This window comes from Castanea sativa, chromosome 3 (genome assembly GCF_040712315.1).
Source record: "Castanea sativa cultivar Marrone di Chiusa Pesio chromosome 3, ASM4071231v1".
NCBI lineage: Eukaryota > Viridiplantae > Streptophyta > Magnoliopsida > Fagales > Fagaceae > Castanea > Castanea sativa.
This window is the reverse complement of record NC_134015.1, coordinates 8,401,633-8,422,609: the sequence shown is the minus strand read 5'-3', so window position 1 is coordinate 8,422,609 and position 20,977 is coordinate 8,401,633. Positions and strand designations below refer to the sequence as shown.

At 31.7% G+C, this 20,977-nt stretch overlaps 1 protein-coding gene across 1 annotated transcript; it reads left to right on the top strand.

Annotated features, from left to right (window-relative positions):
- The first annotated feature begins 4,031 nt into the window (after window positions 1–4,031).
- Window positions 4,032–13,103, top strand: LOC142629552 (respiratory burst oxidase homolog protein B-like). The gene is made up of 12 exons (XM_075803559.1): window positions 4,032–4,527; window positions 6,446–6,605; window positions 7,247–7,295; window positions 7,422–7,535; window positions 10,307–10,735; window positions 10,854–11,240; window positions 11,349–11,444; window positions 11,568–11,683; window positions 11,940–12,042; window positions 12,155–12,222; window positions 12,384–12,898; window positions 12,994–13,103. The coding sequence occupies exons 1-12, from the start codon at window positions 4,035–4,037 to the stop codon at window positions 13,101–13,103; spliced, it is 2,640 nt and encodes an 879-aa protein (XP_075659674.1). The 5' UTR covers window positions 4,032–4,034.
- The last annotated feature ends 7,874 nt before the right edge of the window (window positions 13,104–20,977 follow it).

Here is a 20,977-nt window from a genome sequence, read left to right as displayed (position 1 = left end):
ATTATTGAATCTAATATATTAACCAAGTGATTACTTAGATTAATTATTCAAATTTAGGTTAAACAAGCATATATCATATTATGCACAAAAGCAGAAAAGTAAATAACACCACGATATAATGACCTAGAAAATTGATGAAACTAACTGTTTCAAGGTAAAAATCTGGGGAGGATTTGACCTAGCTATCCTCAAGGTAAAGTAAATCCACAAAAGATAATTGAAGTTTTTACAATCAGATTTAACCCTAAATCTATTGCTACCTCATGTAGTAACTTACTAACACAACCACATGCAAGCTCCTAATCCATGGACTCCTTCTCTTCTCGAATTTACACCAACACAAGCACCATTGCTTGTGACTTTAAGATCCCACTCAAAGATTTAGCAACACAAACTCTCCAGTTTGTGACTCCAAGACCACCCTTGAAAGGTTAGATCATCAACTATTGTTGATCTTGTTACAGCAACTTCAGATCTATCGGATCTAATGATATGCAAATGATTTCCGATGATGACTTTGAAAGAGGAAGGCACAATACTTTTAGATCTCGCAAGAGCACCTCCAAAGTCTATAAGAGCTCTGAAAAACATAGTTAGGGTTTTCCTTTTATACGTGGAGAAGTTGAAATGAAACCCTAAACGTTTAAGCAGAGTTTGGGCTGAAATAGAATTTTGTAGAAATTTCATGTCTTCGATTTTTGATCGGTCGGATCTGATTTCCAATCGGTCGGATTTCACAGAATTTGAACTCTCCTTTTTGCAGCTTGAATGTTCTTATATTTTGACTTGTAACACCTTGAGTATTATCTAATAAACTCTATAGACTCTAAGATCTATATCTAGACAAGTATGTGCTTACAGTTTGTCAATTGTTCTAAAATCTTAAAACCTAACACTAGGAATTTATTTATTTGTTTGTTTTACTACTTATATTTTTTTTTTCATTTTTTACAGTTGAGTCCCCCTCTTCCAAAACCTTAGGCCTCCCTCCCATCCAATTAATGTAGTTAGCTCAGCCTATTTAACAACTACTCAACCCAAAATAATTAATAAAAACAAAACTTAAAAAAAATTAAAAAATCATAGCCAGCTTAGTAGTCAGTACAAAGAAAAAAAATATCGTTGTGTGTGTGTGTTTTTTTAAAATCTTTATTGATAAATGATTGCATCTTAATGTATTAAGAAACAATGATTTTGTTCATTTATCTTAATTGATAATTTGTTAATACAATATGAATATCTATTTGGATTTTTTTTTTTTTTTTTGCTTATATTCCAGCCCCTAACTTGAAATCTTGAGTTTGTTCTTGGTTCTCATATTTTTTGAAAAATTTGAGAAATAAATGTCCGCTACCATAGAAATTAAATTAAAATGAAGTATAAAAAAATTAGTTTTTAAATGGCAAATAATAATAATAATAATCATAATAATAATAATGTTCTTTATTTTTCTTTCTTTCTTTCTTCCTTTTTTTTTTTTTTCTCTCTTTTGGTTAACAAGACGCTATTACAAATATTAAAAATGATAGTTATTACAAACATTGACAAAATGGGTTGAAACCCGTTTGACAAATCAAAATCTGGCAAAGCTTTAAGTTGCAGCCTTGCAGCTAAGATATGTACAACAAAAGGTCATTGTAAATCCTCCACTTTATGCATTTAACCCTGGAGCAAAATGATAATTTCACATCTCAAAGCTTAAATTATAATTTTGACCGTTAGATTTTTAATTGTTTTGCATAAAATAAATCTTGAAGTCTTAATAATATGTAAAGTTTTAGACCTCAGGAAAAATAAGTGTTTAATCTAATTTATTAGCAAGTTGTTACGTAGGTTAATTATTTAGATTTAGGTTAAACATTCATCACAATCAACATGAAATCTAAATAACACAAGCAATGATGATTCAAGAAAACCAATAAAACAAATTAGCTTCAGAGTAAAAATCTAGAGGGAACGATCCTAAGAGAACAATCCACTATATCAAATTGAGATTTACAGTTAAGAATATCAATTCGTAGTAAATCTAACTACAGTTACCAAACTAAGCTCTGAACCCCTCAGACTTATTTGATTTTGATTTGCTCTCACATGAACCTCCAATTCACGCTTTAGATCTTTCACATAGACCTCCAATCTATAACTCTAAGACCACCTTTGAAAGTTTAATTCTAGCACCTTTGATGACTAGTATACAACAACTTCAGATTAACTAATTCTAATAGTATGTAGATTGATCTTTGGTAATGACTTTAAAATGAAAAGGCATAGAACCATTTAGATCTCAAAAGAGAAGTTCCAAAATCTCTACCAAATGTGCCTTAGGGTTTCCTTTAAATACTATGTGAATTAAATCTAAAACCCTAATCACTTGATAGGTCAATAGGTTGTTGGACCAAAATTAAGATTCTACAGAAACACAATTCGATCAGTCAAGCATGGCATGTTTCAAATCTTGAACCTACAGCTTCTTTATTCTTGTATTTTGACTTACAACACCTTGAGTATTATTTAATGTACTCTATCGATTCTATGATCTATACACAAACAAGTTTATGTTCATAATTTGTCAATTGTTCTAAACTTTTTGAACCTAACACAATCAAATTATATATCATGATAGCTTCAGCCTCCAGTCTGACTATCAAATTGAAAGATAAAGTTTAATCACATATGATTATGATTATGACGGTTAATTTTTAGTAGTTCCTTGAGGAATTAATAATATCACTGTTTTTGTAAGTAGTATTTTGACTTTATCCATAGTCAACTTTTTCACTTATCGATAGAGACTATATATAATTAAGAATTAGGTTCTTTAAGACTTTAACTATCACCTGCTTCTCCAAAAAAGAAAAAAGAAAAAGACTTTAACTATCACCTAAATAAATTATTTCCCTGAGAAAATTTTTTTATTCTATTTTTATAAAAAAAAAAAAGTGAGTTTTCAAAGGAATATGTCAAATGCCAATTTGTGGGATTAATTAAAAATTAAAGAAGGTTGAATTACAACGACCATAGACCATCACGTGATTTTAGTTCTATAATAGCGTTAATAATGACATGCATGAATAATGAATGACTAATCCTCAACATTGTGGCTCCCCAAATACATCGTTGACCTAATCTTTTGCGGTTCTCAATTGTGTGGTCAATTGCTAGGGGTTATCTATTGGGCTTGAATCAAATCAATCACTGATATGTTGTTATTATACTAAACAATTATTTTTATTAACCTTTCACTGCAGGAAGAACATGAACATACTAGAGAAAATTCTCTTTTACTTTTATTATTCAACATCGTGGAGTAGGTTATTCGGATTAGAAGTTGTTTCCAAATGGATGCAGTGGAAACTTCAACCATTTAAGCTCCTTTTTCTCGTTTTCTATACCGTGAACCTGTCAAAATTTGGTATTATTATTATTGTTGTTGTTGATGTTGTTGTTGTTTGAACTTATGACATTTGTTACATGATGATTTTGTTTTATCATCAGGTGAAGACGGTAACTGGTTTTTGCTGTAGTCAAGATTCGAATTCAAGTTTCAACAAAATTCTTTACCAGTTAAGCTAACTAAAAACACCAGTTATTTTTATTATCATTGATATTATTATGATCATCATGTCGTGGTTATCATCCTTGTCATAGGTATTTGTTGAAAATTTTTTACTCAAATTTCAGTTTTTTAAAATATAAAATGATTGAAGTCATTAATTTTAGGCTAAGCAGTCTGAAATCTCGTGGAAGCCACAAGCCTTTCCCCCCCTATACCCCATTAAATCTAACCATTTTTTTTAAAGAAAAAACAAAACACAAGGAAGATATTTTAAGTTTTAACTTGATGTGGTCTTGGAAATTGACTTGCCAATAGCGAATTCTACAAGTCTATATAACATTTTAAAAAAAAAAAATCGTTTTCACCATATCTTGATGATATTGGCGAGCTTTTCAGGCTACAGTACCAACAAGTTTCATTTTCATTTCAGAGCACCGGTTTAAGGCTACCAACACAAAGCAATACAAGAGAAATAAGGATGAATAATCAAGAAAACCAAGATGACTCATATTCTGAGTCTGGAAGCACTAGCAAACTAGTAGGCTATGCCCCTTTAAGTGGTCCATCCTTCAAAAGAAATAGCAGCAAAAAGAGTACAAGATTCAAAGAAGATGAATGTTATGTAGAAATCACAGTAGACGTACATGATGACTCGATTTCGGTGCAAAACATTAAGGGAAGGAACTCAGAGACTGCAAGTTTAACAAGGAAGTTTGAGAAAAAGCCTTCTACACTTGGTTCCCATCTCTCATTTCAACTTAGACAAGTATCACTGGGGATGAAGCGCATGGCATCTTCAACTAGGTTTAACAAAGTTGATAGGACCAAGTCCGGTGCTGCTCGTGCCCTAAAAGGCCTAAAGTTTATCGGAAAGAAGGTGGGAAGTGAAGGTTGGTCCCAGGTTGAAGCTCGGTTTAAAGAATTGGCTGTCAATGAGATGCTTCCCAAATCTAGGTTTTGCCAATGTATAGGTATGCATTGATTTGGTTACAGTTTCAACATTTCTTACATTTGTATTTGTTTGATGTTCCTATGTTTTCTACACGCGTATGATAGATCTAGCATGGGTTGGGTCAAATTGAGTTCAAATTAGGCCTATTCAAGTTCCAATGAAATAGGTCAAGTCGATCGGGTTTCATGTTGGTAGACATGGCAAAACGGGCGGGTCAGGTCAATCTAATTACAGGTCAAAACGGGTTTAGGTCAATCGGGTTGTGGATCGGGTCAGGATGACCTGTATTTTTCACATAAATTTTTTTTTTTATATAAAGAAAACATATATTTGTCATTTGGACAGTTATACTACAAATTACTTAATGTAAAATGCATTACTTTAAATTCACCACTTATATAAAAAATGAACTCAGTTAAACTTATTAGTACTTATTCAATAATTTTAAAATTATACAAATCCTAACATTGCTATCTAAAACAAAATTACATAAAGATAAGTAAAACAAATACACAAGTTTTATTTCTACATAATATCAACATTCCAAAATATATTAAAGAAAAAATACAAATGACTTATTGAATAATGCATTTGTTAAAAAATAAAACATGTAAGAAATTTACAATCTAATTAATTTTATAATCTATTATCAATTTTGATTGACACTCTATTTCAATTTGAGATATACATTAAAGTTTGGTTGTTTATTTATTTATAAATTGTCTCTTTTATGAATATCATATCATTGTTAAGTAATACACACTCTAGAAAATATCATAATTTATTTTGAAAAGCCGTTTATTTTGAACATAAATTGTTTAAAAATAAGTCTAAGCATTCATAATTTATGCTAATTTGATACTTTGGCTTTTATGTTTTTAACTTTACTGTAACCAAATTATTTTGGCATGTATTTTGCTATTTCATGTCTAAAAATCTTTACTCATTACAGAATGTTCAACCATTCATCTTTCAATTAATTTGCATGTAGTTATGTAAATGTATCAATTGTTTCCTTAAAACTCACAATAAACAATTAAACCATTATTTTCTTAATTTTACTATTTTTTTTACCCAAAAAAAAATGTTTTAAAAAAAATGGTTCGGGTTCAGGTTGGGTTGCAGGTCGGGTCGGGTTGACCATCAAAAAATGTTTTAATGTCTAAAAATCTTTACTCATTACAGAATGTTCAACCATTTATCTTTCAATTAATTTGCATGTAGTTATGTAAATGTATCAATTGTTTCCTTAAAACTCACAATAAACAATTAAACCATTATTGTCTTAATTTTACTATTTTTTTACCCAAAAAAAAAAGTTTTAAAAAAATGGCTCGAGTTCAGGTTAGGTTGCGGGTCGGGTCGGGTTGACCAGCAAAAAATACGGGTCGAGTCACGGGTCAACTCGTTTTTGTTTCGAGTCAAAAACTCAAGTTCAGGTTTGGTATTTTTTTGGGTCGAGTTAGAAAATTCTGACCCGTTTTGCCATGTCTACATGTCGGGTTGAAATGTTTTCTCAATAGGTCCAAAAATCTCAAATTCAAATTTAATTTTTTCCTTCGGGGTGGGTCAGGTTAACGGGTTAGGGTGGAATTTTGTCAGTTCTACATATATACTAACTATAAAGTACACACTCACAACAGTAGTAACTCTTGGAAACGCCAAGAGGACCATTCAAATTTCAATCCTTCAATTCCCTAAAAAAAGGGAAAACTTATATTTTTGTTTGCAAGAAAAAAGTAACCTATCTTGATCAACTTTGTAATATGCTGTACTAAAAACGGACCAAAAAAAAAAAATATATATATATATATATATATATATATGTCGTAATAATCTCATGTTAATTGGTATTTTCTAATCTAGGCACAAATTTAATGTTAAAACGAATCGTATAACTTTTTAAAGTTTATGAAATTTGGTGTGATTGTGATTAGGGATGAAAGAGTCAAAAGAGTTTGCAAGCGAACTATTTGATGCATTGGCTCGTCGGAGAGGAATAACATCATCTTCTATATCCGAAGCTGACCTGTTCGAATTTTGGGAACAAATTACTGATCAGAGCTTTGATACAAGATTACAAACTTTCTTTGACATGTAAGATTTTACCATTCTTTTGCAATGCTGCTTGCGACCAACAAAACTTCGGTTATCTGTCCAATTTTTAATTGCTAGAGAATTTTGTAAACGTTGATAAGTAGATATATTGAATTTATGAATACTTTCATAGTCATTCAAATAATCAATACAACCTTTTTGTGCCAGAGTGTGAAACAATAATTATCTTTTTATCAAAGTGTATTATTAGAAGAATCAAAATGTGGTTGGCATTTTTGTACAAAACAATTAACAATAATAATAGAAAACATGTGAGAAAAATCATTCAAGTCCAAAAATAGAGACTTACATTTTCAAGTACAATTTTTGTAGTCTAAAATGTTTAAATTTCAATCAATATTTAAATTTCAAGTTTTTGTAGTTTAAAATTTTGTATAAAAAATAAATTCATAAATGAAATAGTAAATAAAATCCGACTATTGCAAAATTTGACTTAAGTGTTAAGAATATAAAGAATATAATATCCAATGGTTCAATTTTTAAAATATTTAACTATGTCAATTTTTTTAGTAGGAGTTATAGCCAAATTTTTTTCCTTAAAAAAATACGTATAAAATTTTGTGAAAAACTTATATTTTTGTCATAAGCTCTGGCTAACATATATTACATACCGAATGCAGGGTGGACAAAAACGCTGATGGTAGAATTACAGAAGAAGAGGTGAAAGATGTGAGATTTATGAAAATTGATAAGTCAAAAATGAAGTAATTTTACATACTTTTAGTACAAATAACTGATAAGTATTCAATATAGAAAATCTAGATGACCGTATATTAATTTGCTTAATTTCTTCAGATTATTGCCTTAAGTGCTTGTGCAAATAAATTGTCAAAGATCCAAGAACAAGCCGAAGAGTATGCTGCACTGATTATGGAAGAGCTGGACCCAGACAACCTTGGATACGTTGAGGTATATATCTTCTTTATATAAAATTTTTAATTATACATATGTATACATTTCCTCTAAAACTAAGGTTCTATTTGGTTGAAAATATGGAAAGGTAGGAGAATAGAAGAAATTTTAGTTTTCCTCATTTGTGTTTAGTTAAAAGGGTGGAAAACTTTTTTTTTTTTTTTGAAAAGAAAAATGGAATAATAAAAAATAGAATTTGTATAAATTTACCCATATGCCCTTATTAAAAAATGATGTCCAATTAAAAAAAAATTAAAAAGGCATTCACCCAAGTTTATTAAAAAGGAAAAATCATGACTAGTACAAAAGAAAAAAAAAAAAAAAAAAAAAAAAAAAAAAAAAAAAAACAAACAAACAAACAAGCAAGAAAGGGAAGTCACGTATCACACCCATGAAAAAAAAATATATGAAAGGAGGGATAGTTTAGTCATTTGACTACAACTACTATTCTCCTCTCTATTTTCTCCCCAAATTGGGGAGATAATATTTTAGTAAGCTTGGAGAGAAAATATCAGGGCACCACCAATTTTCCATCCTTAAAATCCACCCAACTAAACACCCCAAAAAACATTTTCTCTACTCTTTTTTCTATCATACTAAAATCCATCCAACCAAACGGATTAAGTGCCCTTTTGTTTCAACGTTTTGAGCCCAAAAAGTCACTTTTTCAAAAAGCTAGCTCTTTATGTGTGTTTGGTTAAGCACAAAACGCAACTTTTTGAAAAAAGTTGCATTTTGTATTTGTGAAGAAACGCGCAAGCCAATTATGGAGCTCCGGAGGTCCATAACCAAAAAGTTCATGCACGTTCTGAAGCTATCCGTTGGGCTCTTCCAAAAATTACCAAATTACCCATGAAAAATCATCAGTTCTCACGCTAATGCTCAAGCCCTGACCTGAGAAATTTTTTTCTAGGAATAATTCTCAAAGGTACCGAAAATTACCAAATCACTAACGCCTCTCAGCTAAGGAAAATAATAATAATAACAACTATCCAAATCCAAACACACAAAAATTTATAACAAATTCCCAAATCAGCTAAGGGAAAAAAAAAATCAATCCCTTGCAAATTAGGATTCCTCAAAATGCAAAATAAAAAAACATCAGAATATACCAAAATTTTTCAAATGGAGTTCTGTGGACGGATGATTTCTTGACAACGGATGAGTAATTGGCCATCCCACACAAGGGTTTCTTGCGGTAGCTCTGTGGACAAATAAGTTCTTGCACAGAAAAAAAAAAAAAAAAAAAAAAAAAAAAAAAAAAAGGAAGAGGAGAGCTCTGTGGAATGTCTTGAGTAAGGACGAAGTGGCTGGAGGAAATGGCTAGGAAGAAGAGAGGAAAGAAGGAAAAAAGGAAAAGTGTAATACGTGGGTGGAGGAGAAAAAAAGAGTGGGAAAAAAAAAAGAAAAAAAAAAAAGGAAAAAAGATGTGGTGCAGTACGTGTGTGGAGGAGAAAAAAAGAGAGAAAGAAAAATGAAAAGAAGAAGAAGAAGAAAATGCTATTACAATATTTTCACAATAAATTTTAATATAGGAGAGAAAAAAATAATTTTTTAAGAAAGAAAAAAAAAATAATTTTAATAGTACGTTCAAATTAAAATTAGTATCAATTTTTATCACAATATTTTCACAATAAATCTTAAGTGATAAGTGAGAAAAAAATAATTTTTATAGAAAGAGAAAAAAATAATTTTAATAGTATGCTCAAATTAAAATCAGTATCAATTTTTTATCACAATATTTTCACAATACTTTCACAATAAATCTTAAGTGGTAAGTTATTATTAGCTAATATTGGTGAGAAAAAAATAATTTTTTTAGAAAGAGAAAAAAAGAATTGTAATAATACGTTCAAATTAAAATCAGTATCAATTATCACAATATTTTCACAATAAATCTTAAGTGACAGATTATTAGCTAATATTGGTGAGAAAAAATAATTTCACAATATTAATTTAAGTATGAAATAAACTTCCTTATATAGACATTGTCATTTTTAGTAATTTACTCCTCAAACTGCCACTTTTATAAGTGCTAGCCAAATACTCAGCTTTTTCAAAAAGCACTTTTTAACAGTTTTTACCAAACACTCAGCTTTTTGAAAAATCACTTTTTCATTATACACTTTTTAAAAACTCAACTTTTTTATTATGCACTTTTTCAAAAAGCCCAACCAAACTCACCCTAAGGCTGTTCTAGTTAGGCCAGTCATAGCTCAGCCAAAAAGAAATACCATTTGATTAGACCTAGTTCAACCCACATTTGCCTTAGCCTTGCAGACCAAACTATAATCCACCAATTGAAAATTTGAATATAGCATGTTTGGATGTGAAGAATCTGCTTTTCTATGATATTTTTCAAAAATGAAAATTATATGAAATTTGTTCATTTAATCTTTCTCCAATAAGGTCCAATTAAAAAAATTACCTCTCTCTCTCTCTCTCTCTCTTTATATATATATATGTGTGTGTGTGTGTGTGTGTGAACATTAACCTTTGAACGCAAAACTGGCCAAATTATTTAGAAAATGGATGAGCCTTTTATGATTTTAAGCAAATAGGCAAAGTTTACTTTAATTGGACTAAGAGCATTGTAACTCAACTGATACTTCTAACGTGTTTAAATTTTGATGAATGAAAATATCTAGAATTCAAGTCTCTCCTCCCAAAATATTAATTTTTAAAATATATATTAAAAAAAAAAAAAGGAGGCTTACAACTTACTAGCATTCCAAAAGAACCAAAATTTAAGACTATTTGACTTGCAGTTGTACAACTTGGAAATGCTGCTACTCCAAGCTCCAAGCAAATCAACCAACATGGGGACTGATACTCATGTTCTAGGCCGGCTACTAAGCCAAAGGTTAGTCCCAACCATGGAGTACAACCCCATCAAGCGGTGCAACCGGTATCTTGTGTACTTCCTCAAAGACAATTGGAAACGGATTTGGGTTATAGCCCTATGGCTTTCAATCTGCGCAGGTCTTTTCACTTGGAAATTCATTCAATATAAGCATATGGCCGTGTTTGATGTTATGGGCTATTGTGTCAACATTGCTAAGGGTGCAGCCGAGACCCTTAAGTTCAACATGGCCCTAATTCTTCTACCCGTGTGCAGAAATACCATTACTTGGCTTAGAAGCAAGACCAAGTTAGGGATGGTGGTTCCCTTTGATGATAACATCAATTTCCATAAGGTACATAATTAATTGGCAACAAATCTATTGCTTAATTCAATTGAATCAAAGCAGAACAAATACTTAGAGCTTACAAGATTGCACTTCTTTGAACAAAAAATTCACCCAAATTCTTTAGGTAATTGCTTTTGGAATTGCAATTGGAGTTGGGCTACACGCCGGTGCACATCTAACATGTGACTTCCCTAGATTATTACATGCTTCGGATGATAAATACGAGTCAATGAAGCCATTTTTTGGTGAGAAGCGACCAAATAACTATTGGTGGTTTGTGAAAGGGACTGAGGTTTGGACTGGCATGGTTATGGCGGTGCTTATGGCTATAGCATACACATTAGCCCAACCTTGGTTCCGTCGGAACAAGCTAAACCTTCCAAAAACTATTAAAAAGCTCACAGGGTTCAATGCCTTTTGGTACTCCCACCATTTATTTGTCATTGTCTATATCCTTTTATTAGTACATGGATACTACCTCTACTTCTCCAAGGAATGGCACAAAAAGACAGTAAGCATCTGAAATTCTTGCTCTAATTTGGCCATGGCAAAACAGATTTTGTGCTAAAGATTTCCCAAAATTGTATTTTCTAACTTTGTTTCTGCTACGTTGTCTCAGACATGGATGTATCTGGCTGTCCCGATTTTACTCTATGCATGTGAACGCTTAATACGTGGGTTTAGATCTAGCTATAAAACTGTGCGGATACTAAAGGTACTTTTGAATTTCACTGACACTCTTTTCTCTTGATGATGTTCATCATTTTTGAAATTATAGTAAAATGAACGCATGCTATATGTATAGTTCAAGGAATTAGACTTTGTTTTGCATTTTCAGGTTGCATTGTACCCCGGAAATGTGTTGGCCCTGCATATGTCTAAACCTCAAGGCTTTAGATATACTAGTGGGCAGTATATATTTGTAAATTGCTCAGCTGTCTCTTCCTTTGAATGGTAATTCAATATTTACTTCTTATTATTATGATTAATGTTACATACAAAAAAATAAATTTTAATTTTTTCACACATGTTGAATTGGTAAGCTTTCATTAATTCTCATCTGAGTTCACACTGATATTACTTTTGTACTTAATATTAACAATCAACCACGTCAAGATGTCAAATAGTTTGTATCGATAGACTTTGTATATTATTATTCCAATCATCAATATTGTTATCATTATCGTTGATGATGATGTGTCGCATTTAGGCATCCTTTTTCGATTACTTCAGCGCCAGGGGATGATTATCTAAGCATCCACATACGTACCTTGGGTGACTGGACATCACAACTCAAAGCTATTTTCTCCAAGGTACATTTTCAATAAATTTTACCATTCATTCATGGATTTTTTTTTTTTGGTCTTCATTTTTTAAAGTCTAAACATTATTTTTCTTCCTTTTAAATTGGCATGTTAATTATAGGTATGCCAGCCTCCTTCTAGCGACGAAAGTGACCTATCTGACTCTGCACAAGACAATAACAAACCAAGGTTCCTTCTGATATTTCAATTAGTCATTTCAGAATACTTTAAAAAAAAAAACTCATTTCTAATATTATTTTTATTATTCAAAAAAGTAATAAGTATTTTTAAAATGTAAATGAATTCTCAATATTGCTCGATAAATTTTTATTTTTGGAACATATTCACAGAATGCCAAGGCTCTTGATCGACGGCCCTTACGGAGCTCCGGCACAAGAGTATAAAAAGTACAACGTCCTCCTCCTCATCGGCCTCGGCATTGGTGCCACGCCTTTAATTAGCATCGTTAAAGACGTACTTAATAATATTAAGCAGCAAAAGAACATGGAAGACGGGATTGTAGAGAGTGGTGTAAAATCCAGTAAGAGAAAACATTTTGCTACTAAACAAGCTTACTTCTATTGGGTTACTCGTGAACAAGGCTCTTTTGAGTGGTTTGAGGGAGTGATGAATGAGGTAGCTGAAAGTGTTTGTAATGGAGTAATTGAGATTCACAACTATTGCACTAGTGTTTATGAAGAAGGAGATGCTCGATCGGCTTTAATCACTATGCTTCAGTCGATACAACATGCTAAAACTGGTATGGATATTGTCTCAGGCACAAGGGTTAAAACACATTTTGCTAGGCCAAATTGGCGTAATGTCTTTAAGAATGTAGCCCTTAAGCACACCAATGAAAGAGTTGGTAAGCCCTTCCTTTTACTAAACTTGATCATATGGGATTATTTCTATCAATATTTTTTATATAATTGAATTAAAGTTGAGCTGATTGTGTTGCAGGGGTGTTCTACTGTGGTGCGGCTGGATTGGTTGGGGAGCTAAGATGGCAAGCTCGAGACTTTTCCAGGAAAACCTCGACCAAATTTGATTTCCATAAGGAAAACTTCTAATCTTTTTTTTTTTTAAATCAAAATGTATTATAATTAAAGGTTATGCCTTTTTTGATTGGCCGTAAGTTTTGTCCCTTGTTGGGTATACAAGTAATGGAATGTTCATGCTTTATTATTTACTGTCCTCCGGAGGTAAAACAAAAAACATGAATTCGTCCTTTGAAAAGTGCAACACAAAATTTGCTTGTGCTATTTCATAATTTGCATGTAGTCAAATTGTCAATCACATCTTAGTCAAATTTATACGCTGATTAAAGGGCATTTGCATGTAATGGGGGAATTGATCAGCTTGTAAGGTAAAATTTAGCTTTTTTCTAGCAAAGCTGTTACTGTTGTTCAAAGGATGGAAGAAATTGATGCAGTTGGTGCTTGTGTCTGCTTAAGCTGCAAGTCGTTTTCTAATCAAAACACAACACCTACAGATTACAATATAAAAGGGTCATGCGAGAAGCACATGCCAACTTAAGTGAGTCTCACATGCTGCTATATGCTTGTTTAATTGTAAATCAGTGAGTTATTTCAGTTTTGAATGTATAACTGCTAGATTAGGATTTGTTATTTTCTGTCTCTAACTCTGTATTATTGTATATAGATACAGGGCTTCGTTAAGACTTAAGTGTAATAGATTAGATAAAATTTTCAATTATATTAATTCCTCTTGGAAACAGTTCTTTTAACATGGTATTAGAGCTCTAATCGTGCTCATCCATTGTTTCCAACACAAATCACTTCTAATCTTGCTGCCGCTGCAACTTCTTTGGTAGATAATGCTTTTAATCAGGGCCGGCCCAAGCGTTTTGGAGGACTAAGGCAAAATCTTTAAATAAGACATTTGTGTTATCACTTAAACAATATTCAACTAAAAAAAAAAACTAGCATTTTGTATAGTAATTTTTTTTTAAATTTATTCTTTTTACTTTTTAATATGATTTTTTTTTTTTGAAAAAATGCCAAAGGTATAACAAATTTTACTACAAACTGGTGTTGTAATGAATGTGATCAATGACATGAAGCTTACAAAAATATTAGAAATATTATAAAATTTACAACATGAGAATTACAAAAATATATCACCAATTACAAATATTCATTCAAAAATGCATTCAATAATTTGTTGAAATTCACTTATCATATTCATTGTCACATCAAATTATAAAAATTATGGAGACCATTACGCGCCTTTGGTGCAGTGATCACTGTCTCCATAAGTATAAGTTCTTGTGGTGTGTGGGGGATAATGGCCGAGTCGCACACATATACACTTATATTAGGCTATAGTAGAATTTTTATCTTATATAAAAATAATTAAATAAATAAAGTTATGTAGTAAAATTTATAGTATTTTTAACATTTTCCTATTTAAATTACTTGTGATTAATATAACATCTATTTGTAAAACCTATTTATTTAAATTTGTCTTATCTCTATCTCTAGCATTACTTAATTCTATTTAAATTTGTCTTATTTCTATCTCTAGCATTACTTAATTTTTTAAGCCTTCTTAATAGTGAAAAAAGATGTAAACTAAAATGTTTTAATATCTCTCAAAAATATTTATATATAAAAAATATATAAATAATTTGCCCCAAATTTGGGGCCTTCTCTAGTAAGGGGGCCCTAGGCAATGCCCTAATTGGCCTAAGCCTAGGGCCGGCCTTGCTTTTAATCCTTAATTACTTTCTCCACAATGGTGACGATAATCCTAGCATGTTGCTAGTGACTTGGCCACATGTTGGTGAAGACAATTACCCTTTATCCAAATCCATGGTCACGGATTTAATAGCCAAAAACTAGATAGGTTTTGTGAATGAATCAATTCCAGTTCCAAATCCTTCTTCACCTTTGTTCAATTCTTGGACCAAGTGCAACACCATGCCACGGTGCTCTCATGGATAATTTATGCTATCAAAAAAATATTGCTTCCCGTATTACGTACACAAGTTTGACATCTATCTTTTATAATAAATTTTGATTTAGAATAGGTATTCTCAACCCAAACTTGTATTTTTCTATTCTTGAGTAAGTAAGTACATTAAAATGGACTGAATGGACCAAAGTGGACTCAATGGTCCAAAGTAGACCAAATGGACCAAATAGGACTGAAATGGACCACAATGAACCAAAGTAGGGGTGTGCAGCCAACCCGCCAAAACCAACCCGACCCAACCCAACCTGCCTATTTGGGTCAATTTTTAGGGCTTGGTGGGTTGGGTTGGGTTACAAAAAAATTTTTGATAGCAAGTTGGGTTGGGCTTGGGTCATAAAATTCCAAACCTGCCAAACCCAACCCTACCCAACCCACTCATATATTTAATATATATATATATATATATATATATTTAAAATATATTATATAATTAATAAATTTTTGAAAAATAACTAGCTCTTCCTATCCTATATAAAAACCAATTAGTTCACACAAATCCTAGTAAATTACTATTGTTGTTTAGTCGTTAGTATTGTTTACCTTTAAGGAGTTACATTGATACTAATCTTTGGGTTTTTTATTATATTTATATTATTTTCTACTCAATTTAATAATAATAAAATTTGTCCAACCCATGGGTTCAACCTAACCCATGTGGATTGAGTTGGGTTGGGTTGGGTTGAATTTTTTTTACCCACCATGGTAGGTTGGGTCAAAAAATCCCCTTAACTCGACCCATGCACACCCCTAGACCAAAGGAACCGAAATAGACTAAGTGGACTGAATGGATTGAAATGGACCTAAATGGACTAAAGTGGACTGAAATGGGTCAAACTAGACCAAATTGAACAAAATGGACTAAAATGCTACGCTATAAAGATTAATGCCTATATGAAACACTAAATAAACATCCGATGTCACTTGTAGGAATAATGTAACTTTTACTACATCTATTAAGTTGTACAGAATATGAAACAAATGTTAACATAGTCATAACTAGATCCATCCACATATGATGAATACCAAGTTTTTTCACAATTTAACTCAAAAAGTCTCATTCAACTCAGTCATAAGCCTTGCTCATGTCCAATTTAATGGCCATTGAACCTTTCTTTCCATGTCTAAAGTCTTGCATTGAAGCACAGATTCAAAAGAGACCAAAAAATTTTCAGTAATTAGCCAACCTGGCTGATGTAGGACACAATTTCCTATTTGATTATTATAATTTATTAATGTTGGTATTTAATTTGTAATTTTTGTTATTTTAGGTTTAAGATTATTATTTTCTTGTTTTTAGGTGCTTTTAATGCATTTTAGGTCAAATTTGGTTCCTGTTATAGTTAGGTATCAATTAATAGTTATTTTAGAATATATTTTCTTCTCTGTCAAGTTTTAGGGAGCCCTTAAATAGGCCTCTAAGTCTGTACACTTTTTTTAATAATTATTCAATCAATAAAATTTAGTCTTTTAACTTTCTATTTTCTAGCGAATTCGGGGTTATTTTCATAAGCAAACGTGTTTTGCTTTTTATTTTTCAGAAGTAGATGTGTCCTAATTTTTAACGCTTCCACATCCCACATCCCGCATCATTAGCACAAAGACGCTTTGATTGTCTAATATAATAAGAATATGACTCGGAGAAAACACTTTCTTCAAGATGTTAGCCTTGACCATCAAAAATCAACTTGAATACCAATACCACATTACACAAATTAATTGGGCAGTAGTCTGAGATACAAGCTGGGTTGTCACTTTCGGGATCAGCACAATATAGGTTTTGTTGACAGGTTTAACTATATACAACCATTAAGGCATGAGAGCATTAATTAATTGCATATACAATACTAAGGGTGTTTGATATGGAGGTTTAAACAACAGTTTTCAATGTTTAAACAACATTACATGTATTTTTACACACTTTTTCATCTACACGTATTTTTACAAAACAACAATAATGTTACTAGAAATCTCTTACCAAACAGGTCATTACCCACTACACTGCCCATGCTAACTTTGAAGTATTGCCAATGGAAATCCTCATCCTCGTGTGAGCAAGATTCGATCCTTATGATTCTATAAGCTATCCCAATGGAAGTCCATAATGAATATTTTCATTTCATATTATTTTTTGAGAGAGTGCAAATACCTCAAAACCTTTGAATAGTCCTATTTCAATATCTTTTTTTTTTTTTTTGTTTAATCAATACCACCCTAGAGGAATATACTTTCTTCCTCCTTTTTTATTATTTTTTTTTATATATTATTGAAATATTTCCGTCATCAAAAATATTTTTATTGATATAGTAATCTGTGAAAACATGATTTGGATTACATTTAAGATCTTTTTTATTTTTTATTTTTAAAAGAAGGAATCATATATTAATTTTATCTCCCTCCAATCTAGGTCATTGATTCTGGTTCACGACAGGATTAAGCTAATCATATTCAATTGCGAAAGACAGATCAAATTAAAGTAATGGGAGCAATTAGTTGGACCACTAGTCTTAAACCTTTTTTGTTTTTTTAACTTTATTCTTAATGCCTTCCAAGAAGAAAGTTCCTCTTAAAGCCCATTGGGACCAAACCAAGCAATGTTTTATTTTTGGTACGTACCCTTCTCCTAGGGTCTAGACCCATAGTATAATAATTACATTCATAATTCTGCCTCTCCACTCCCCCAACTCCCAATAACTGCAACACTGACAAAAGCATACCTGTAAAATAACAGTTCATGAATTCACTGCTTCTTCTTCTTCTTTTTTTGGGTTAAAATATATGTTCACCACCTCCAGGCTAAGCACCTAGTCCTAACCTTGTTTTGGACCATCATATAATTTATAAGTCGAATCTTTTACAAATTTTTAAATTACTGAAGGTTTTTTTAACTAAAATCATAATAAAATCTTCAAAAGGTGTCTCAGAAAAAATGAAATGATTTATAAGTATAAGTTATTGTCATATATTTTCAAAAACCTTATACTGTAACATTTGTCGAATGCTTTCAATGCCTTGGGGCGTAAGAAATGAATAACCGGAGGAAGTTGGAAAAAACGTAGATAAGGTCCTTTATTTTTGTCATTAACTGTTGGCAATTATGAAGAAATGTTGCTGAAAAATTCTGCTTAGAATTATATATATGTTACTGTATTTCAATATTTTTTGGAGAAGATTGGTGTATGTATGATATATAAATATGAGTTGGATTCAAGTTATACTTAATGTAACTCTAAGTAACTTGAACCCAACCCTTTAAATATGCGTCACTATGTTTTAATTGCAAATCAAAGCACTTTGAAACCATAAAATTGATGGATAAGTGAAATCATACTGATTAAGTTTTTTTGAGAAGATACTAATTATGTTAATCTATCAACAACAATAAAAAGTTAATCTTAGATAATATTGTTGTTAGGGTCATATTTTTTTATGTAATTGGCTAATCTTTTGACAAAGCTTATAATTGAGTATATCTAAGTTGGGTTTAATGTATCTAGAAGTATGTTGTTCAAACATATTAAGTGGTTTCATTAAATACATGAAGATTTATCCAAGAAACAAGTGAAGAAAAGTTTATTCATTAAGTCTCGACAAAAGCTCAATAGATACTGCTATCGAGGCTAAATAAGAAGCTCAACACAAACTCGATCTATTGAGAATTAAGATTTTAAAATTTCCAAATCTAAAATTCTAAAATCCAGCCCTATATTATTTGATTAAAGTTTCTTTTCTCATAACCCTAATCATATATAAGGCATATTTTAGAAGCCGTCATATATGGATATAGAGACCTAGAATTCATATATTTTGTGTGAAGTTATTACATTTGTGCGTCATAGGGTTTTGTAATCAAGTGCTTCTCGATCTTCATCGTTTATGAAGTAAAGAACTTTACAGCCAACAACAATCATTCAAGTTGCTGGAGTTAGTCGCGTACTAAAATCCGTGCAAAGGGGTTAGTCACAGATTGAAGATTTATGCAAAAAGGAAAGAAGGCTACTATATGATCAAGTCTAATTGGGTATTGAAGCGAAGATTCAACTGTAGGTTGGTATTTTGGGATAGACTAGGGTAGTAGTAAGATTTTTTATACTTGTAACCGCTTGATTATTGATTAGTGAATTCTTGTGAGTAGTGACCTTAAATTCAATTGATGAGATTTTTGCCTTGTGAAAGGTGTTCCCCATTTGTCAACAAATTATCGTGTCAATTTATTTTCCGTTGCATTTAGTTTCTTTGGTGATTTGTTGATACTTCCACGATTTACTTGTAATTTGACTTAATTAATTAATTTGAATAATTGAAATAATTAAACGGGTTCAAACTATCTTAACCCAACAATTGTCTTTCCATTTTTATGGTAGATTTTTTTATAATAAATAAATATATATATATATATATATATATTAATTTGAAGATTAGAATGGAATTTCTATGGCATCATAATGTACATTTTAGATTTATTGTTGGAACTTTTTTATATTAAAATTTTATTTTAATAAATTAATAAATAATAAGTTGATAAATTTAATGACAAGATGTGGGAGTTTTATGTGGTGATTGAAAGTTAGCTTGTCAGTCAAATTTGGAATCTCATATTGATAAGGAGCGAAGAGAGTAAACATGGAAATTTACTGGGTTTAAATGCAATGCAGAAAAAAATGGGTTACACCCACATGCACAAGAATGTGGACCAAACAACATTATTGGATTAATTGTTGTATCTTGGAGAAGACAAGACAATAGAAGTTTTGTTGCATAGTCTTGAGCCTTGCCAACCATAGATGGCTTGAGTCTATAAAAAAAAATTGTTGAGATCTTGATATAAAATTGTTGATAACTTTTCTCAATTGCTTTTGCTGAATGTGATAGCTCCATGCTTGTTTTGTTAGCTTGAATATACAGTGGTATCAAAATTCAATAAATGTGAGATATATTAGTAAAAATTAGCTTACTAATAAATGAAAAGCATGTGTTAGTAAGGCTGTGTTTGGTTCGGCAGTAAATGGTTTCCGGATGTAAAATGATTTCAGCTGAAAATATTTTCGGGAAAAGAAAATATTTTTAGGTGTTTGGTAACATTTGAAAAAATACATTGAAAAATATTTTCAAGTGTTTGGTTGTCATCTTGAAAATATTATAAAAAATACATTTTGTATTTGTTGCTCACATTTTCTCACATTTTCTCAACTTCCAAACAAATATCATTTCCTGATCTAGAACAACAAAACCCAAAAAAAAAAACTCATCAAATTTTCTCAATGAAGCACAACAAAACCCAAAAATAAAAAAAAGCTCATCATCAAAAACCAAATCCGGTCAGATAGAACGAAGACAGAGAGAGAGAGAGAGGCGACTGGCGATGGCGAAGGGGAGTTCGCGCCGGCGCGGTGCGGCGATGGCGAAGGCGAGATCGCGCCGGCGCGGTGCGGCGATGGCGAAGGCGAGATCGCGCGGCGCGGCGACTGGCGATGGCGAAGGCGAGATCGCGCGGCCCGGCGATGGCGATGGCGAAGGGGAGATCGCGCCGGCGCGGCGATGGCGATGGCGATGGTGAAGGCGAAGGCGCGATCTCGCCGGCGCGGTCTGGGTGCTCTCTCTCTCTCTCTTCGTGCTCTCTCTCTCTCTCTCTTCGTGCTCTGTGTGATAATTTTCTGGAAAATTTCAATTTGAAGGTAAAATAGACATGGAAAACGTTTTCCGGGTGGGGAGGGTTTATTTTCCGGTCAACTGATTTCATTTTCCGTTTGACCAAATTTTCAGGTGTTGCCAAACACCCACAAATGCTGAAAATATTTTCCAGAAGTGATTTACTGTCGAAACAAACGGACCCTAAGTAATTACTTTTATAATATGTTTTTCAATTATTGAAATTTGATATAAATAATGCAGTATTATTTGATTTAAAATACTTTTTCCGTTGAGAGACATCCACGTCCTATCAAATTAA

Excerpts from the sequence above, each read along its gene's own strand:
- LOC142629552 (XM_075803559.1), top strand. The coding sequence starts at position 4,035 with ATGAATAATCAAGAAAACCAAGATGACTCATATTCTGAGTCTGGAAGC. Across the intron at positions 11,445-11,567 it reads AAACTGTGCGGATACTAAAG|GTTGCATTGTACCCCGGAAA; the intron begins GTACTTTTGAAT and ends TTGCATTTTCAG. Across the intron at positions 12,043-12,154 it reads TCAAAGCTATTTTCTCCAAG|GTATGCCAGCCTCCTTCTAG; the intron begins GTACATTTTCAA and ends TGTTAATTATAG.